The 20609-nt window shown below is 37.4% G+C and overlaps 1 protein-coding gene and 1 long non-coding RNA gene across 2 annotated transcripts in view; both read right to left on the bottom strand.

Annotated features, from left to right (window-relative positions):
- The window catches only part of LOC122084424 (caltractin-like), a 35975-nt gene extending 27531 nt beyond the window's left edge, over positions 1–8444 (bottom strand). The window contains exons 1-4 of the mRNA XM_042652650.1: positions 8273–8444; positions 774–894; positions 642–678; positions 533–560 (exon numbers count right to left, since the gene is read on the bottom strand). Of these exons, the coding sequence (XP_042508584.1) occupies positions 533–560; positions 642–678; positions 774–894; positions 8273–8275 (189 nt within the window). The 5' untranslated portion in view covers positions 8276–8444. The remainder of the gene's footprint in view (positions 1–532; positions 561–641; positions 679–773; positions 895–8272) is intronic.
- Positions 8445–15333: 6889 nt separating this feature from the next.
- LOC122083359 lies at positions 15334–17467 on the bottom strand. The gene is made up of 4 exons (XR_006141632.1): positions 17007–17467; positions 16227–16302; positions 15920–16062; positions 15334–15779 (listed from the first exon to the last, which is right to left on the bottom strand). It is a non-coding gene; the product is annotated as an uncharacterized LOC122083359 (long non-coding RNA).
- Positions 17468–20609: the final 3142 nt, after the last annotated feature.

Here is a 20609-nt window from a genome sequence, read left to right as displayed (position 1 = left end):
AAGCGACTTGCTCAAAACTTATTATGTATTGGAGCTACTCCTAAAATAGTTCTAAATTATTCATTCCTTCTTTTATCTTTTTTGGTTTTACCACTCATCCATCTCAACATCCTAATTTTAACTTTTCTAGCTTCAGCCAAGATGAGGATGCATAAACAGGTCAGAGACAATATTCCAAGAACTTCGGCTAGAGGTGAAAAAAGCGGAAGGAAAGCAAGTTAGTTACAGAGAAACATAATTAAGAACTGAAGATTCTTGAACTTTGTATGAAATTGTCTCTTTTTTCTTTCTATGAATTCAAAAAATTAAGAACTTTAGGATCTGAATAACAAAACTTGTAAATAAAAATAAATCTGTTGCTATGAGGCCAACAAAACACCAATGTGTTCACAGAGGATGTCAATCAATTGGTAAATATCAATCAAGTCTGAAAAAAATAAAAAGACACTGCAACCTAAGGATCTGACACTTCAGTTGGGATCTGCACAATACTTTAGCGCACACACACAACTAACTGAGCTGAAAGTAATACCTCATCTGTCATCTCAAATCCCAAGGATCTGCACAGAAGTCATTTCAGTGTCAATTTTTGCATGACTGAAAATTATCAGTTTAGGCATGTTTGATGAAAGCATTACTACCTCATGGCAACATTCAATTCTTTGGCGTCAATGGTACCTAGCAGGTAAAAAACAATAAAATTAATTCAAACAAAGAAAAGAAAACATATACACATGCATGTGCACACTTATATGGTTATACATGATGTTGACCTGAGCCATCAGTATCAAATAGCTCAAATGCTTCCTTTATCTCCTGCCTCTTCTGTTGAGTTAAACCATGATGGCGCCCTCTAGGTTTTTCCTTCCTAGATTGGCCCCTGTAAAGGCTTGCCTGACAAAGAAAATTGCAATAAATAATATGAGAAACTTCTATCAAAGAAATTGTCTCTCAAAGTTGACAATACTTCATCTTTATAGATATTTCAAAACAGTATTTTGTCAGAAAACTAGTAAAAGAAATTAATGATATACAAAAGAGAAATTTCAGAAACATAGTTGCTCATAGATCTAGCACAAGTTTCCCCCTTTTTGTAGTTTCCAAATTCATCCTTTTCCTTGTTAAGTTTCTTCTGCATACTGTTGTTCACATGATTGATAAGCTTTTCTCAATGTAAGTTGATGTTAATGATAAGACAACAAAACTTAAATGCTTGTGGTATTTGAAGCAAATCTATTAAACAAATCTTGGGCATGAACTGCCTTTTTAATTAATTAGCGTTAGAGAATTATGACAACCATTTACTCTTTTAGGTCCTCAATTTACATCCTTTCTTTCATTTGAGCAAATTTCTCTTTACTAAATGGAGAACTCATCTATGGTAGGTAAAATATGATCCTAGAGCAGGAGAACAAAAAAAATTCTTACTTACCCATGAAATACAACATCCAGCCAGTTGCAGGACCATTCAAAAAGTGCAATGCCAACGGGGAGGAATCAGATTATCGATACATTGTGAGTACCAATAAGGAAATTTATCTCCTCAACCTTTAAATAAACACGTTCGGCAGATAATATTAGAAGGCAAGGAACTTCATTGAAGTGTAAGTATGCTACATGCAGTCCCACCAACCTTTCTCCCCCTCCCTCCTGATGAGTAGACAGACTTGAAGCCAAGATGGTAATTGATGACAGAGCAGAGTTATATAGTCTGGAACCATAGGTTCCACACGAATGTTTGGCCATTCTGGGGAACTACTCCCAGTTGACCTTATTGAATAAGGGGAAATTACCTAGGTCTAAAGTTTCTTTTACATTCATTGGTTTCAAGTTTAAAAATTTTTACTTAATCCCCGAAGTTAGTTATTGTTCATGGGACCAAGAAAAAGTAAAAACAAACTCCCTAAAATAGCCCCAATCTTACTTAACGTGCATAACTGCTGAAGTGGAATCACATTAGTTGCGTCTCGAAACCCAACATGATCACGTAGAATCACATTGTTCCTTCTCATCCCTCTAGCGTCAGAGATAACCCACGACAGAACAAAGAACCAGAGACTCAGATCCCTCCAATGCCCGCTTGACAAAGATCCTCAAATGAAATCGAAGCGAAAAAACATAGTTGACTAAGCATTAAGCAGCGCTAACTGGGGAAAAAAACTCCAATGAACTCCCAAATTCTTCTCCGCGTAATCTGGAAATATTTCAATCCAAATCTGGAAATTATTCTGGAGAATATCTTCCTCAATTAGCTGATTGATGTGCCAGAATTGGCTGGCATAGGCTACTCGATATGGGTTTGAACGAACCAAAAGATTGGGGCAGATACAGCCCTGCCTTGGCCCAATCGAGAGTCCCTGCTGCATCATAAAGTTTTACTGGAACTTTCTATACCGGTAAGCTTTTGGACTGGGGATCTGCAGAGAGGGTCACCCAGGGGTAAGGATTTTTCTCCCAAAATATGAGAAGGAACGGAGAAGGTTTAAAGGAGCCACATGAGTGGCTATCAATACCGTTAAATATGGAACATACACGGAGTAACTGTACAAAGAAAGAAGATTAAAAGAAGGAAAAGAAAAATAGTAGACCAAACCTGGTAGGAAAGGTCTGAACTGAATCGATAGAGATGAGGAGAAGAAGCTCACAGCTAATGAGATGTCAAACATAATCCATGATGAAGAAGAAGAGGGGAAAACCCACGTCCAATCCTTGGCTCCAACATCAACTCGAATTATTTAATATTTAACCAAATTCTCAAACATTGGGGTTACATGATCACATTGGTTTTTGAGACGCAACTAATGTGATTCCACCTCCGTAGTTATGTACGTTAAGTAAAGTTGGGGCTATTTTAGGAAGTTTGCTTTTATTTTTTCTTGGGCCCCATGAACAATAATTAACTTCGGGGATTAAGTAAATGTTTTTAAACTTGAAACTAAAGAATGTAAAATAAACTTTAGACCTTCTTATCTTGTAATAAATTAACTTATCTAGTGGATCTAGGTAATTTCCCCATTGAATAATCATATGACTTCAATTCATCACCTCCCTTACATATCCTCATTTGGAGTAATCTCCCTGCTAAATCTGGACAAAAGATACTCCCTCTGTGATGCGCAACCCAAGTCACAATACCCTATTTGGGTTCTCTTATGGACCCACCTGGACACGAAATAGCTCCACAATTAAAGATAATGATAATTTCATAATAAACCAGAATATATAGGGGGCAACTTGATAGCCAAATAGAGTAATGGACAGACGAGGAATTAGATTCATTGAATGAGGGCAGATTTGGAAGCAAATATAAGGTATGGGATAAAACTGAATTAATGAAAGAGAGGGATAAATCTCGCAAAACAAAATTAAAAAAGTATTAAGGGACAATCGTGAAATCGTCTTCAACCTTGGAATGACCTGTAACTAACGGAAAGCCAAACTCGGTTTGGGAGAGAACTCCTTGGACTGGAACCCAACGACCTTGCAAGTTGCAACTCTGGGGAAAGTCACAATCCCGAGCCCTGCTGATTCAAAGATACAGCTAATAGAAACAACAACCCAGAAAGCACAGAAAGTTTCCGGTAAGAGAGTCAGGCGGTAGTTACTGTTCGTACCTTTATTCCAGATTTGTAGCTCTCGATGGGGAGCTGATTGAGGATAGGAGCCTGGAGTTCGAATCATACTAGGAAAGCAACCTAATCCCTAGAGCCCTGCTGATTCAAAGATACAGATAATAGAAACAACAACCCAGAAAGCACAGAAAGTTTCTGGAAAGAAGGTGAGGCGGTAGTTACTGTTTGTACAATTGTACCTTTATTCCAGATTTGTAGCTCTCAATGGGGAGATGATTGAGGATAGGAATCTGGAGTTCAAATTGTACTAGGAAAGCAACCTAATCCCTAGAACATTCATCCTGGGCTGTAAAACTAGAGAACCAGCAACCGCGTTTCAGATCAGAGATACAGCCAGTACCCACAGGGTAGAAAAGGATAACAGTAGACAGAGAAGGTGAGGAAGAAGAGAAAGAGATCACAGGTAAAAAGAAGGGGGTAAGAAACTTGCACACGCACAGCCAGCAGGCTTCACAACTCACAACTTCTTTCTATTCAATCCATGGTTGGAAATCTCGCCGAGATGTCGGCGATACCTCGGAAATTTTGGCCTTTTTTTTTTTTACCGAGATGAAACAGCCTACGAAATGAAAAAAGTATATAATGTTTCGGTCGAAATTTCGGTATCTCGCCGAAATGCTACAACCCACATGCTTTTTTTTATACTTCATTTTGTGAGGAAGAGTCGAAATTTCAACTCCAACTCGACTGTAACTTCACAAAATCAGTGCATTGCGAAGTTGTTTGCCACATCATCACATCTATTCCATTAGAGATCGCTCCAACTTGAATATCTACACATTTCCAAGCCTTGGAAAGGTACACTTTCCCCAAAACCTTTTTTTTTTTTTTTTTTTTTTTTTTTTTTTGAAATAGTAACATAAATACATGTTGTTTGGGACTTGGGATATTGCCATTTGGGACTTTGAGAATTCAGAGTAAAACAGGAGTGGAGGACTTTAGTTGGGACTTGGGAGTTAGGGAGTTGCATACTATATTACTCTAGTACTCTAAATATTAGTTAATTAATGTTGATGTACGTTTTGATCATGGCTTGGATGCATTATTTACTTGTTCTACTATCATATTATATCTTGCTCTAGCAATATTTTATAAAATCTCCATACAGTTTGACAGTTGCTACCAAACAAGGGTGCAACTCTAAAACACTGCCATGTTTTAATATTTTGCAAATTTAAGTTCTATGTTTATTAACCTTAAAACAAACTCCCCACCAAGTTTCAAGTCATAATATGGCCGTTTGACCACTGAAACAGGCAACCGAGTAAAAAAAAAAAAACATGTAACTCGCTGATATCTCAGTATTTCAGTGGTTTGGAAACCACCGAAATGCCGAAACGAAACGAGATTTTTAACCTTGATTCAATCTACTCCCAACATAGGCGATTACACCATATATAAAGAGAAACAAAATACTCCTAACAATAAAGACTACTCTCCAACTAGAATAACATGCTTATCCCAATTAAATAATTAAATATTCTAAGTTGATTCAAAAGACCCAAATTGGACCCGGTTCATCTCCATCAAGATTCCCAAATGGGTTCAGGCCAATCAACGAAAGCGCTCATCACTCTGTCCCACAGACTGTCTTGATGGGGGGATATAAAACCACAGTTCAAGGAGATGGTTGTTGATGCATTAACCACCCACTAATTTCAAACCTTGCTTTCAAGATTACCCCTATCAGTTTGGCCTATGTGACAGAGGGAAACAATTATAACAGGTGCAAAAAATAAATGCGTGAATGAAAAAATAGGGGTTATGAGAAATCCAACAGAACTTCATATGTTGGTTTCATAGGACAGTGCAAAACCTCAAACAGGACTAACTTTGTGGGACAAAGGGTGTAATAGTGGATTATCGTGTTCAATTCTCATTCTATCTAATAGAAATATTTCAAAGAGACCATTAAGCAATTCTTCAAAGTCTCAACTACAGGATGCAGACATCATCTATTGTTCTGAAATAGGATCCGCGTAGCCAACCCACTTGGTTCAGAGAGGCTTAGTTGAGTTGAGTGGGTTCAGACATCATCAATTGTTCTTGGGAAAACAAAATAGTTCACAAGTCAGAATACCTAATATATTTCCTATGTACAATTTTAATCCCTTTTTCTCTCCATTTGCTTTCCTTCCTAAATTCTATCAACAATATTAATGAGATGCTTATCACCTCCAACACAAGAATATCAAAAGAGATATACATAAAAAGGAAAACGAAAAAAAAGAGATGTTGGCTACTTAGTAAACAGGAGTTTAGACAATTCTGTAAAGGAAATAACAAATAAAGGTGGTCTAATCTCACAGTTCTATAAAGGAAATAAGAGTTTGAGATGAGGGATAAATTAGCGTTAAGAGGGCTAGAAAATAAAGCTATAAATGGCCAAGGACTCAGGGTTGTTGGGTGAAGCGACAAGCCGACAATGGAAAATGTTGACAAATAAACATAAAGATGGCTGGAGATTTTATAGGTTACAGGAACCTCAGGTCCACAGGTGGACTTGGGATGGAGTTTATGCTAGAGAAATGGAGGATTAGTAAGTTCCAAAGGACTAATTAGATGGTGAAAGATTAGGTTTCTTGAATTTAAGAATACAGCTATGGTTAGATGGGTGAATATATGGAAACGAATAAAAGATATGAAAGGATTAAGACCATAACAGAAATAATGTAGTTAAAAAGAAAAGTACAAAGAGAGAAGATGATTTTTAATTGATTACCCAGATAGAGAGGAACAAGGAACAGAACCTCATTACAATTCCAAACACAAAAAATTTGAACTCTTAATAAACATCTATAAAATTGAGACTTGCATAAGATATTGATAGACTAATCACCAAGGGAAGGAAGCTTGCCTCCAAAATTTCAATGTCTACAAACTAAGGACACTCAAGTGCTCCTATTCCCATTAACCATTTTACTTCTAGATAAATTAAAGCATCTTACATAATGAGAGTCTCAGAGAGCTTTGAAACCTAAAATTTAAACAGGCTTAAGGAATACAATTCTAATCTGTACAACCAAGGGACACCATTATATACCATATGCACCATGAAAGAAAGTAACCAATGAGCTACATAGTACAATACTAAGGTACTAACAAGCAAGCTAAAAGCTACAGCTGGACATCAACAGCTGATTCACTATATGAAATCTCTCTCATGTGAAACAACTTGACCATTTGTCACTTTGATTCCATATGTACTATTATTTATTTATTTTTTAATCAGAGGTGTCCCTGAACTCTGTTATTCATTCTTTTAAAATCAGAGTGTCCCTTGAATCTCCACAGTGTTGAATGGAGCCTTCCACTGATATATCACCACAATTATTTCCTTCATAGCCCTTTTATTACAAACTTTTTTCTTCATCTTCTACCAACCTGAACTTAAAAAATAAATAAATAAATAAATAAAATCCTTGAGCCAGTTAAAAATTACACAATCAATGTCAAAGCATCATGACCCATCATTCACGATGTAATCACAGCAATCTCAAAAGAATGTGCAGCTAACAAAGAAATTTGAACCAACTCCCACATTGCACCCATAATAACAATAAACAGATGCCCACTGGGTCACAATGAATAAGGAATTACGTATCTGCAAAGTCATCACCCATACAGGGGGTTGCAAATGCAAATCAATCAAGGGTGGTATTTCCACTAAAGCATTAGTCATAACCAAATTTCATAGAAGTGTGGGAAAGAATTGACCAAATCTTGTGCTGATTAAAGAGTTTCTCCAGTACAAACATCATTACTCTATAAAGCGTATTTTGCTTCCAGCGGTGTTGTTTCCAAAGCAATATGACAAAACTCAAGAGCAAAGAAACATTATAGCTTGATAAGACGAATCCAAGCTGCAAATATTGCCAAAGTTATGTCTAACTCACATAGATTGAAACCTTGATAGCTAAGGCGGGAAAATAAAAATCAGATGAATGAAGGGGTTGGCAATTCCAACTCTGCAGAAATATTTCAAAAGCTTGCTCCAATTTTCCTCTTTTATTATTTCATTTATTAAATGAACTCCAATCCATAATTTTTCCATTCCTACAGATAAGAGATCATCCTCTCGTCACCCAACACCCCCCCACCCCACACATACACACACACACAAAAAAAAATTAAAATAAAATAAAATAAAAAAACCAACCCAAAGGCCCCTCGATTTCTATCATAAGTTGAAAACTTGAAATAGTCCATCCTGCTTTCTTGTACCTTACAAATGTCTAAAGATTTAATTCTTATTAGGTTTATTCGATACTAAGGTACCAACTTGAAACTCAATAACAACCGAGCACCTCCAACGGGAGATCACAAAGAAGACTTCATTTTATCTCTCTAGCAAATTCCCATTTCACGAAAGAGAAACATAGTACATTCTAAATTACGCCTTAAAATAGATCAACACAGATTACAAAATTTAACAGATTCGTAACCTAACCGGAAGATCGAGAGAGAGAGAGAGAGAGAGAGAGAGAGAGAGAAGGTTCAAAATCAATTCAGATCAAGAAAACTAAAATGAAGCATAATAAGGGAGAGAACAGGTTCAAAATCAATTCAGTTCAAGAAAATTAGAATGAAAAGCAAAAACAAGAGATTAATAAAGGGAAAGTTGAATATGTTAGTCGCACCATTTTTTCTTTCCCCTGTGGAGGTGTCTCCGGACAGGAAATTGTTCGTAGAACTGCGTTTTTTTGCGCCCAGGCTACAAAAGCTTCAATCTTTTGAACGGAGTCAACGAACCCCGAAACGACAGCCTTCGAACGGGAAGTATTGGTATAGGGACGCGGGACGCGGGACGCGGGACACGGGACACCGGAAGCGGTATACAAAATATAAATTACGCTCTTTATACTATTTTTTTTTTTTTTTTTTTTTGCTAAACAATATACGCTTATGCTTTTCTCTACCTAAAAACTAAATACGCTTATGCTTTCAATCGGTTAAATCATCAAAGACTTATCTACAGCACCAGTCGATATTTCCGTCTGCTGGTTGGGTCGGATTAGTTGCTCATATACCAGAGATACGGGTTTGAAAGACCTAAACCTCATGAATCAATTTATAAAATAAGAGGATACAAGACCATATCAAACAATATTAATTTCCTTTAAAATCCATGTGAAATCAACATATGGGATGTAATAGATCTCCTCCCCTATGAGTAACCACCTTAACCTATGTCACATCATCTATGATAATAGGCCCACTGTTAAGATTTAAAATGTAATCGCAAGCGTACGGATCAGTGTAGCTATAGGTCGAACACAGGGAGAATAGCCACTTTTATTTTTTTGTTTCTTTTAATAATGTGAAAGTGAATCGATTAATGATTTTGATCTAATTCTAATTACCGTCCTAAACATATGTATCTAAAATAACATCTTAACCATTCGTCATCTAAGAATTTAAAGACGCAAGCCACGCAATTGAAATTAAATAAATAAATAGCTAAAAATAAACACCCCACGCAATTAACAAGCAATGAAGGAAAAAAAATACTAAAATAAAAATAAAGTAAAAGAAAGGGGATAAAGCTAGAGAGAGACTCACAAGTAGATTTATCTACTTAGCCCGAGCTATGCATCATAATATGAGCTTCCCTACTTGATCAGAGAGTCACTCTTACAAAGGTTACTCTACTTGACTTTAGGGAAAGTGAGACAATTAAAATAAAAGCAATAAATTGATGGTTCTATGGCTAGGAGGAGCAAAGCCAACACATACACTAGCCATGAACTTTGGGAGAAAGGGATAGCAATAATGTAACGACTGAAATTAGAACCCTAAATTAAGAAAAAAAGGGTAGTCAGAAGAGGGAATGAGAGGGAAGAGAGAAGACTACTGAGGGAGCCTACTTACTTGAACTTCAACCCTTAAACTGAAAACTTGATCGATTTGAGATACTATCAGTACTAAAAACCAGATCTGAAATAAACTAAATCTGAAATTTCTAGTACTAGAGAAAGCAAACCTGAAGAAAAAAATTGAACTTGAAAGACATGCTTCATAGCTTATTCTTGCCACCTAGAACTAAGCCTAGAACTAGAACTTGAAAATTACAATTTCAATTGCCTTAAACAATAAAAATAAAGACTGAATCAAAAACAAAAGTGTTTGCATTAATTGAATAAAAATAACCTACAAAAGTGTTTAAAGCATAAACCTAGAACTAGAGCTAGAGAAAAAGATAGAACAACTAAAAAAAAAAACCCTAGAAGAAGAATGAAGTGTCTCCTCCCCTTATGTTAATTCTATTATATAGAGAATGAGGGAGGGAAGCTAAAGATTTTAGTTTCTAGAAAAAAAAAAGATTTTTTTTATCTTGTTGATAAAGTGGCGGAGAGAGAAGAGAGAAAACGTGTGGAGAGAGATCTCCTACTTTCTTCTCCCTTTTTCTATTTTTCTCTCTCTTCTGGCACAAGAAACCCCATTTGGCCGATTTTTCTTGCTTGGATTTGGATAATATTCTATTTTAATGGAAAATTTCATCCATACCCTTGTCTTTTTTTTTTTCTTCTTTCCTATTTTTTCTCTTTATTTTCTCTGTTCGAACTTTGAGACCTCCTAATAAGGAAGGTATTTTTGCACACCACAACTCACCAACTACATTTGATAGTTTTTGTTACCAAAAACGAATCTTCAATCACTTAAGGATGTGGAGAAAGGAATTTTTGCACACCACAACTCACCAACTACGCTAGATAGTTGTTGTTACCAAAAATGAATCTTCAATCACTTAAGGATGTGATCTATTGATCTTTGTTGGCATTTGAAATATTCCTTATACCCTTGGGACAACTGCAGATGGGCTGGTTCTGCATCTCAGTTCAATTATGATCCATTATTCTTTTTTTTATCCGAAAAGAATAATCACTTGTACGGTTGATCAAACGAATGTGTACTTGCAATTGAACACTTTCATCTTGCTCAGAATTTCATCCTCTTCACAATCATGAAAAGAAGCATGATATCTTTACGTGTAAAATTGGAGATATAACGCCCGATAGTCTTTAAGACCTTGAAAATATAAAACCTATAAAAAGAGAATAAAACCCAAGGTTGCTCCATTCTAAATATGTAAAATGCATGTTTTACTACACTAGATTTCACACATAAATGTGCTCATCACCCATCATTTGGCATGGATGGTGTCTAATAAGGTGGGTCAAAGGTGGTTCCCTACACAAATTATTCCTCTCCCTTCAAACGATGGGGATTCCAAGTCCATTAATATATTTTATTGAAGGGGTGGAAGAGCTAATCAATCTCAATGCATTAATCATACCATTAGAGAATCGTCTTTTTCTTACCTCCCTAAGTCCCATTGTGGCTTTCCCTCAATTATTTTATTTCTTCATCATTTCCTTTTCTTGGTTTTTCTCCATCATATTTTTTTATTCTTTTTTTATTACTTTAAGAGGAAGGAATCTGCATTCGCGTGTATGCAAAGAAATTTTTTTAGTCAAAGAAAAGGTAAAAAAGGGTCAAGAGGAAAGAAGGTGGTTGTTCCTCCCCAGTTAGAACAAGGGATTAAACAATATTGTGATTGAAAGTGACAACTTAATGGTGGTTTGAATACTTAACCACCAATGCAGCTCTATTCCCTGGCGGGTGCAACACCTCATGGAAGATTGTTGATCGCTATGCTCCTGAATTCCTTTCGTAGGATTCCAGCACTCTCTTCATGAAGCCAACTATGTCACTGACCAACTTGCTTCAACTAGAGTCTCATCCCAATTAGAGTCCTATTGGGAGGTTGTTCCTCCCCCCTTGTATTTCGTCTCTAATTTTCACGGATATGGCAGTTGTGCCCTTTCCATGCTCCTTCAGTTAATTTGTCTCTCCATAAAAAATTAAAAAATAAAAAAAAAAAAAGAAAAGAAAAAGAAAGAAGGTGGTAATGTGTAGGAGAAAGAGTATTTTTTTAGTATCCACTCCTTTTTATCTCTTAATTGTTCAATTCTTACTTTTTTTTTCTACATGGGATTTGTACATTTTCAACTCCAACGGTTATCCGATTGACAGACATTTGAGGGGATAAAATAGGTTTGAAGACCAAAAAAATTTCACAATTGTTGGATTTTAAAATGTATAAATGTCGCACTTAAAAAGAGAATTGGGCAATTAAGAATTGGAAAGGGCCCGATTCCGATTTCTTTACCCTCATCTGAAATGGAATCTTATCCTCTTATTGAGAGATAAGGGATAGGGGATCACCACATAGATTAGGGTCTAGGATTTAAAACTAAAACATGGCCCCTTTTGAATCGGTCTTATCGTAAAATCGAGTTCAAGTCAGCAAAGACCAACACCTCAAAATTAAGAGGCCATGAGTTCAACTCTCCATAGGGCCTAACAATTAAAAAAAAAATAAAAGCCAGGAAAGGTATAGGTATCCCAACCCACTCGATTTATCTAGTCTTCTTATTCATTTGGCATTTTTATTAAGGCTTAGTTTGGTATCAAGAAATGAATAGAAAAGAAATCTCTCTCTCTCTCTTTTACTGACAGTTCTGGTATATTCCTATAAATTTTGTCCAATTATGCAACTTCCTTCCATTTATAGCCACTTTTCAATTTATACCGACTAAGGATTTAGTTCTTGAGTATTAGATTGGTATCGAATCTGATATCGATCTGGATCATTAAGGTTCGACGATCACCATATTAGCTGAGATCGTCCAAACCTTTATTTAATTAAAAAAAAAATTCATAATCTGAGTAGAAGAGAAATGACTACTCGTGAACATGGGTTATCCCATAAACCTGAGACAGACAACTTCACTTTCTTTAGTTTTAGGCTAGTGCGTGAACTGTGACAGTCAAAAATATTTCAAGTACCAGACCCTCTTGGGAGATTGATGATGTATCCCCACCAAGAATACGGCAAGTATCAAGGGGTTTGGGAGATCAGTGATAATGTATAAATTTTAGTCTCACATAGCTTAGGGAGAGATTATTGGGCTAGGTAATAACCTCTAGCCCCCTTAACATAGCACAACGCGTTTTAAAGCCTTGAGGCCCATGGGGTAAAGAGGATAATATTGTGTAAGGTTAATGGGGTCAGAGCGTTACAAATGGTATCAAAGTAAACCCCCATAGAGTGTGGGGCCACAACGGGGATATTGTGCCGAAAGGGAGAAAGATTGTGACACCCAAGAATACGACAAGTTTTAGACTTACTTAGGAGATCGGTGTGGTGTCCCCACCAAGAATAAGGCAAGTACCAGGGGGTTAGGGAGATCGGAGATGGTGTGTAAACTTTAGTCCCACATCGCTTAACGAGAGATTATTATGCTAGTTAATAACCTCTAGCCTTCTTAGCATGGCACATCGTGTTTTAAAGTCTTGAGACCCATGGGCCAAAGAGGACAATATTATGCAAGGTTAATGGGGCGGGGCGTTAATGAACTATCTTACAACTTCTAACTACTCTCTCTCTCTCTCTCTCTCTCTCTCTCTCTATTATAGGGACGTGCAGATCCTTTCTTAAAACAATTACTAAAGTGCATCTTTATTCAGAGGCCATTTGCTTTCAGTCAATAGAGATAATAACTGACTAAGGTGGTTTAACCCCATAATACCCCTTTCATACCCTAAAAAATCCAGAAACCCTAGAATCGGAGAAAAGAGGGGTCTAATTATGACATGTCATGTATGAAGTAATTGGGACAAAAGTGACCGTACGGATGGACAGTGCTCGAAAAAATGATTCCAACAATATATAATACGTCAAAATCGGACCATCGGATCTTGTGTGATCAACCTCGAAAGATGAACCCTTATACACCACCAGATCAGAATCTGGAGTATTCCCCAGAATATTTCTTCGCAGCCTACGAATCATTGGCAGCCCCACAAATGTCTCTCACCTAATGGGAGTCAAAATGAGAAAAGAGCTTTGAATTTCACCCCCTTGGGATCCAAAAATCTATAAATAGGCTCTTATTTACCATCCCAAGACACACTTGGTTGGTATACCAACCCCCTCTCTTGGGTGAGTTAATCCATTTTCGCCTTTGCCTTTATTGGCTCCCTTTCTAGCCTTTTGGCCCCCCTTTTAGCCCCTCCCCTATTGAGTTTCCTCTAGTCCCTTCTTTTAGTTAGCCCTTTAGTAGCCTCCCCTAGCCGAAGTGCCTTCCAAGTTTTAGCCCTTTAGTAGCCTTCCCTAGCCGAAGCTTTGCCGAAGTGCCGCCCAAGCTATAACCGTCTAGTAGCCTTCCCTAGCTAAAGTTCTACCGAAGTACCGCCCAAGCCTTAGCCCTCTAGTAGCTTTCCCTAGTTGAAGCTCTGCCGAAGTGTCGCCAAGGTCTTAGTCCTTTATCACACTTCCCTAGCCGAAGCTCTGCCGAGATTTTGCTAGTCTCAACTCAAGAACCACACTCTCCCAAGACGAACCTTTGTTTAAATACCTGAAGGGCCACCACAGCCAACATCTTTGAAGAAAGGAAGTTAGAGGCCAAAGCCACCTTCCCCTGAGCCAGAGGACCCGTGATGCGATCCATATTTATTTCATCAAGGGGCCCACCTCTCTTGACTAGAAATAGGGGTCAAGCTCAGGTATAATCATTCACCCAAATTAGCATAATGTAAACCTTCTTATTTACATTGTGGTAATATATATATATGCAATAATTTAGTCATGTGTTTGGTATAGAAATAACTATGGAAAATGTTCATTCTTACGCATCGAGTAGGAAGACCGGTTGAACTGGGTAGATTGGTTGCCTAACACCTTCTCAATTCTACAACCTGACACGTACCCTATTCTCGGGACTCTCCAACTTTCGGGCCCTTTCCGTAAGGATCGAGCCCACCCCTGGGTCTTAGGTCCACAATCCTAGATGGCGACTCCAAACCTTTTTTCATGATCCCAATCCCCCACTAATGGATCATCATCAACACCCGCCTCAAAGAGGGCATACCTCCAAAGCCCCACCCCAAGAAGAAGACAAGCCAACGCTAATTAGGCCCCCCATGTTTCCCCAGATGGGGACGTGGCCGTGTGGAGCCCACAAGAGCATCAAGAGAGGAAGAATAGAGACAGAGAGAGGGCTGCTACCCTCACAGCTAGTCCCTTTTTTCTTGGTAGAAAGTGGCAAGTCTGTTCGAGTAATTCCCAATCAGGAGGAGCAGGTGTGAGTGTGGCGATGACCATCATTTTGGAACTTGGATAAACCAAAGAACTACAATGTATGGCCTTTTCATTTTATAAACCTTGTATGCTATCCATGCCATAGCCTCTTTGGGTACCCCTTAGTTGTGTTGTTGGATAAAATCTTTGTGGAAAACAGCACACACACACAAGCCCCATTGAAAACCTACTTAATTGGGAACTAACATTCCCAAAGTACTCAATAAGAGAATATAATACATGATATAAACCATATGGAAAATGCAAATGTAATTTTAGGATTACCAATCTCATTCAGTATACAATGTCCAAACCATGCTCCTCAATGCCACCATAAAGATAAAATAAATCAATTTTCTCAAATGAAAAGAAATCAAAATAAGTTCAATTCTGAGAATCATAACACAAATAGGAAAAAAAAGTGTTTCTTCAAACTTTGAAGTTTCGATGATGCACTTGTCCAAAGCAATACACACATGTATGATATGTCATGATCTCATTAAATATAGTTTTATGTTTTCTTACGGTAGTACATATATACCACCAAAATTCTCATATCAAAACAAAATCTTGAAATACAATAGGAACTGGATTTAGTTCTCGGTATCGGTATTGGTCTAGGATCGGATCAGTATCGTAGAGGATCAGGGGGTATCGGTCACTTTTTCCCCTTGCTTTTCAAAAAAGAGTATATTTTTTTACTATTTTACTCCTGAAATGATACAGATAATCAATCCAGATTGATCAAGATCGAGGATTGGTCTCAGCTGATACCAATACGATATGGACAATACGATACCGATACTTGAAACCATGCCTCACACGCCTTCAAATCCACTACTTCGATGCAGCTGAATATCTATTTGTTCTTCAACCCCTTTTTTGTTTGGGACTTCTAGGTCCAACTAAGTAGGAGTGTCATCAACACTTTGGTAATAGCTTTGTTGGTCATCAAGATCTTGCATTGTTGGTTCATACTGGGTAGCCTTACCTAAAAGCACCTTGTCCAACCAAGATGTGTCACCATCAAGTAGAGGTTCAGTACCCTCAAAATCCACATGTTCATCTTTATGCATCTATGAATCTATTAGATAATCATAATCGTAGATGTGTGTTAGATCTAGTGGGATATACTCAATACCTTGCAAGTGCAAATTATGCAATTGTAGGCACGTAGTCACTTGTTATAGTGGATGAATACAAGCTCTTGTAGACCCTTTATCTTCAATCGATTTTGGGGCTTAGTGTGAATAAGGCTGAAGGTACCCTAGTTCCTCTCATATCCTGATAAGGTACAAGTTTGCGTTAATACTTTCATTGCCACCTTCCATAGAAGCACCACACATTTCCCACCAATAATCCACATGTACAAGTAAAAAGTCATAACGTGTATGTTACTTAGTTAATATGTAAAGAAATATAATATTATATTACAAGAAATGTGATACCTGGGGCTGTGTTATGGATGGCTTGTTGAGCTAATCGTGAACCAAATTCACCTTGTTTTCTCTCGTAAATTTGTATCTACAGTAATAAATCAATAGAACAGTGATTAGAAAAATGTGAAAAATATAGATGCATAAATTTAGGGAAATTATTAACATAACAAAGGTCTGTTATTTATCCAAACATAACAAGACTCCATTAACCTCTTAAAACTAGGGTTACGAACATTATTGAAAATATTGTAATGAGGATAACTGAGTAAAATCAAATTCACGGTTAGAAATAAAATAAAAAATCATAAGGCGAGATCTTTAACTTAAATTTCTTAACTAGGGTAAATCGTAATTGAACACACCCCAAAAAACCCTCGCCCTCTCTCTCCCTCTCCCTCACTCTCACTCTCAGTGTCCCTCAACTCCCTCTCCCCGTCTCTCATTATCTACCTACCGTGCGACGGTTGGAGCCGTTTACTTTAATTCGAATAAACAGTGAAAAAACTTCTTCCTTTCTCCAAACAAACTACGAAGTGTTTTCTTTCTAAGTTCCCAAATTCTTCCTTCTTTGTTCGCTCTGTTTTCCTAGGTAGGCCCTGCGAAGAAAATCTTTCTTCTACAACATAAATAGCAGTGTAAGGGAAGAGGTCTTCAATTATCCCCTGTGAGTGAAAGAAAAATTAAGCACTTCAGGCCTTGGAGGAATCTGTAAGAGAGATTTTGGAGAGAAGAAGGAGATGATGATGAAGATAAAGCTATGGAGGAAGGTGCAAGTGAAGTGTCTCCTACCTGTGATCAAGGACAACAAGCACACAGAGATCCCAGTGAGGAATCGAGGAGGAGTGTGGCCTGAAGAAATGATTTTTGCTCTCTGTTACATGACAATAGTTACTTTGTTTCAACTTCCCTTTAAGGAAATTTCCTTGATGGGAAGAGTCCCTAAGTTGTCAACTCAATCTATAAAGCTTTCATTATATCTCTTATGTTTGCTTTCTCTGTTGCGGTTTCTGCCATGTCCAACTGAGAGGACAACCCAAAGATTGTGAGATTCTATTGACGGTTGGTTGTTGTTTCCATATCAGTATCTGCCACAATTCTGATTTGGGTGGTTGTGCTTGCGGGTTTCAGGCAGTTACTCAACTTAGCTGAATAGAATTCGCTGGGATCTCTTCTTCCTTCTTCACTAACTTCGTTCCCAACCTCTCATTCAATTCTTTCATCTTCTTCTTTATTCCCAACCTCAGTGAAGAAAAACCCAACTTAAAGTGCTTTTTTGTGGTAAATTCCTAACTTGAAAGTCTACAAAAGATTGAGAAAGGTAGGTTTAAAAAATAAGATGAAATGACTAAAATGTCTTTACAATTCCAATTGTAAATATAATTTGTGATTTTAATTTATAAAAGGTGAAATGTCTAGTTTACCCTATTTAATTCATTATCCAATAAAATTTCTCATGATAATTTGGTCTTTTACCCTTTTATTATTTTACCAAACATAACCAACCCTTGTTATGCTAATAACTTCCAATAAATTTAATTACATTTAATTTTCTCACCTCATTAATGCATATGCTTTGCTCATCAAGATTCCCAATTAGTCTTTTCATGGTCTCCATCTTACACTCGTCTTGGTTTCACATGTTGTCACCAGACATGTAAGTGGGACTTAGGAAATAACCTAAAATTATGGGTAATATATTGAAAAAATATTGAAAATGTAATATCAAACATCAATAAAGCACGTTCAACATAAAGCACGTTAATTAGGATATACACGCGACATGCATTGGATGAGCCATTTTTCCTCCCACCACTTTCTATATTTTGCTATATTTCTCACCATTATGGACGGTGTTCAACAAGCACTCTTCGGCCCAAAGTAAAGCATTATAAATAAGGGTAGAGTAGCCCGATGCTCGATATCAACAATCTTCTATACATCCATGATGGACTTCATGATTGTTAAAACCCTCAACCACCTATCTCATAACTAAGTATCAGTGATGGCGCTCTGCGTCCACATAACATTTTCTTTCCATTTCTTGTCATGTATATCAAGGGCTTTCAAAAAAAAATCATCTAGAAAGGCATTTTCTATCCCTTTCTTGTTCTCCAATAAGCTCTACATTGATACATGCATTCAGTGGCAAGCCTAGTAGTCCCAGGTCTCATCAAGTCCTTGCCACCAATAAAAATCCTCAACCAGTTAGTAGCAGCAGGAGAATTATATATTTGTCTACTAACAGTGCATCCTATCATTTGAATCTATTTGATATCTTTAAAGGTGTTAAGCTCATGTAAAACAATATCTAAGCAATGAGTGGCACATGGTGCCAAAAAAAAGGTGACGATGATCATTCTCCAACAACATTCTTGCTGCTTTGTATGGAGCCTCGTTGTTTGTATATATTTGGATAATACGCTCTCCCCCAATGTCTTAGATAACTGACACCAATTGTATGAATCTAAACACATTCATCTTCCGATGCGTTGACGCATCAATGGACTTATGAAAAATAGTGTAATCATAAAGTTGATAAGCGACTGCTTTGTGTTCAAAGTCCCACCCATTACACATTATGGTCATACCCTTCTTCACCCAATCAGGCCAAAGGGAATTGATGTGCTCTTTCAAATCCTGAACCTCTATTGGAAGATATTTATGTTGAATCTCCCATGGGGTAAGGGCCTTTACTTTTCCCCTCTTCTACCGCTATATCTAATAAGTCCTAAGGTTTTTACTCTTAAAAGAATTAAAAGGCAAAACCATTAAAAGTCAACCACCTTGTTACCGCCTTACAAATTTTTGTTGTCTTATCCAATAATTTTTCTTTAACGTGACTTGATATTAAGGTCTGTCTTGCAGATGCCGCTCTATAGTAATAAGGTCTATTTTCAGAGGAACAACCCTCCCCTTGGCCAAGTTCGCTAGATCCTCAGCCTGTGTATAAGTTGTCCGCTCTTTCACAGTAGCAGACTACTGAAAGGGACCTCTACTAAACGACTCAGCAATAGTGGACATGTACCTTTTGCCTTGTCTCATCATTTGGTCCCCCAATATCTCCTCCTCCAGCATGGTGAGAAGACCCAACATCAATGGCAATGGATTTCCGTCTCACTTCATCAAACTGAAGAGTGGACATGCTAGCTTATATAGCATAGTCATATGAAAATCCCCCTCGTTTGTGTATAAGTTAGTATGGCCACCTCTAGCAACCAAATCCTCATACATAGGATTCCTTGACCGATTGACGAATACTATGGATAACTTCCTCTCGTAATAGCCTCCAATTCAAGCTCTTTTTGTTTACTTTTGACAATTTTGGCAATTTTTGTCTCACATAGATATTCTTGATGTTGCCTTATCACTTTAAATGAGACAGAACCATAGGAAACCACTTGGCCGTTTTTGATGAGCAAGGTACTACTTTAATCTAGAAATTCCGCCTAACATTTCTTTCCTACATAGTGCATTGCACCATCATATCACCCTTATTAGTGGGTTTGATTGCATAAGCTCAACTTGGATCCTTTACGCCACCCATTTGTTTAGTAGAAAGATGTTTAAAAAAAAAAAAGAGAGAGACAAAGAGAGGTAGTCAGTTCATCCAATGAAAAAGAAATAATTTTACTACAAGATTATATGCGAAGGCATTGGGCGTTGTCAAGCCATACCCATTGCCCCACTTCAAATTACAATTCTTTGTTTAAAAAAAGGGTAATTTACAGTGCCATCCCTTAGAGAATACCAATATTATATGAACACACCCTTTTTTTCACCAAATTAGACTTAGATCCCCTACCGTCAGTCATTGTTAAGGAATATACCTTATATGATGATGTCAACTACTATATTTTAGTTTAAATACCAAAATAACCTTACTAAGTGTGAAGTACCTAAAATACCTTTAAGTCCCATGCCCAAATCGATAGTTACTATACCTTGACCCCAAATCATTTAGACCACTGGCGATCGTTTAGAGCACCGGAGATCAAGGCGGTGATGGCGTGATCCCACCTTCAAAAAGGTTTTTCTGAGAAATCCCACCACCGTTCATGGAAGGAGATGATCTAGCTGCTCTCTGTTTCTTAAGAGTTGCAATTCTCGGTGAGATTCTGGTTTATTTTTCTCATTTACACCTGCAAAATTCAAAATTTAAAATTGAAAATTCTAATGGGCGGTGCTCCTCCCAACAGTAAGAAAAAGAGGAGATTCAACATTGACTGTACTCCATCTGCCAACCTGAAATGGCTCAGGACTGTCTAATCCATTGTGATCAGGTTCGGTGCGACGAAACCACTCCCTTCCTGGCGTCGGTGGTGGCGGACGAGTAAAGTAGAGTGGCCGTGTTGTCTTATTTTTTTTTTCTCTGGGTCAAGCATCTTGTGGTTT

Source organism: Macadamia integrifolia, chromosome 7 (genome assembly GCF_013358625.1).
Source record: "Macadamia integrifolia cultivar HAES 741 chromosome 7, SCU_Mint_v3, whole genome shotgun sequence".
Lineage (NCBI taxonomy): Eukaryota > Viridiplantae > Streptophyta > Magnoliopsida > Proteales > Proteaceae > Macadamia > Macadamia integrifolia.
The sequence above is the reverse complement of the archived record's forward strand: the minus strand, read 5'-3'. Positions and strand labels throughout refer to the sequence as shown.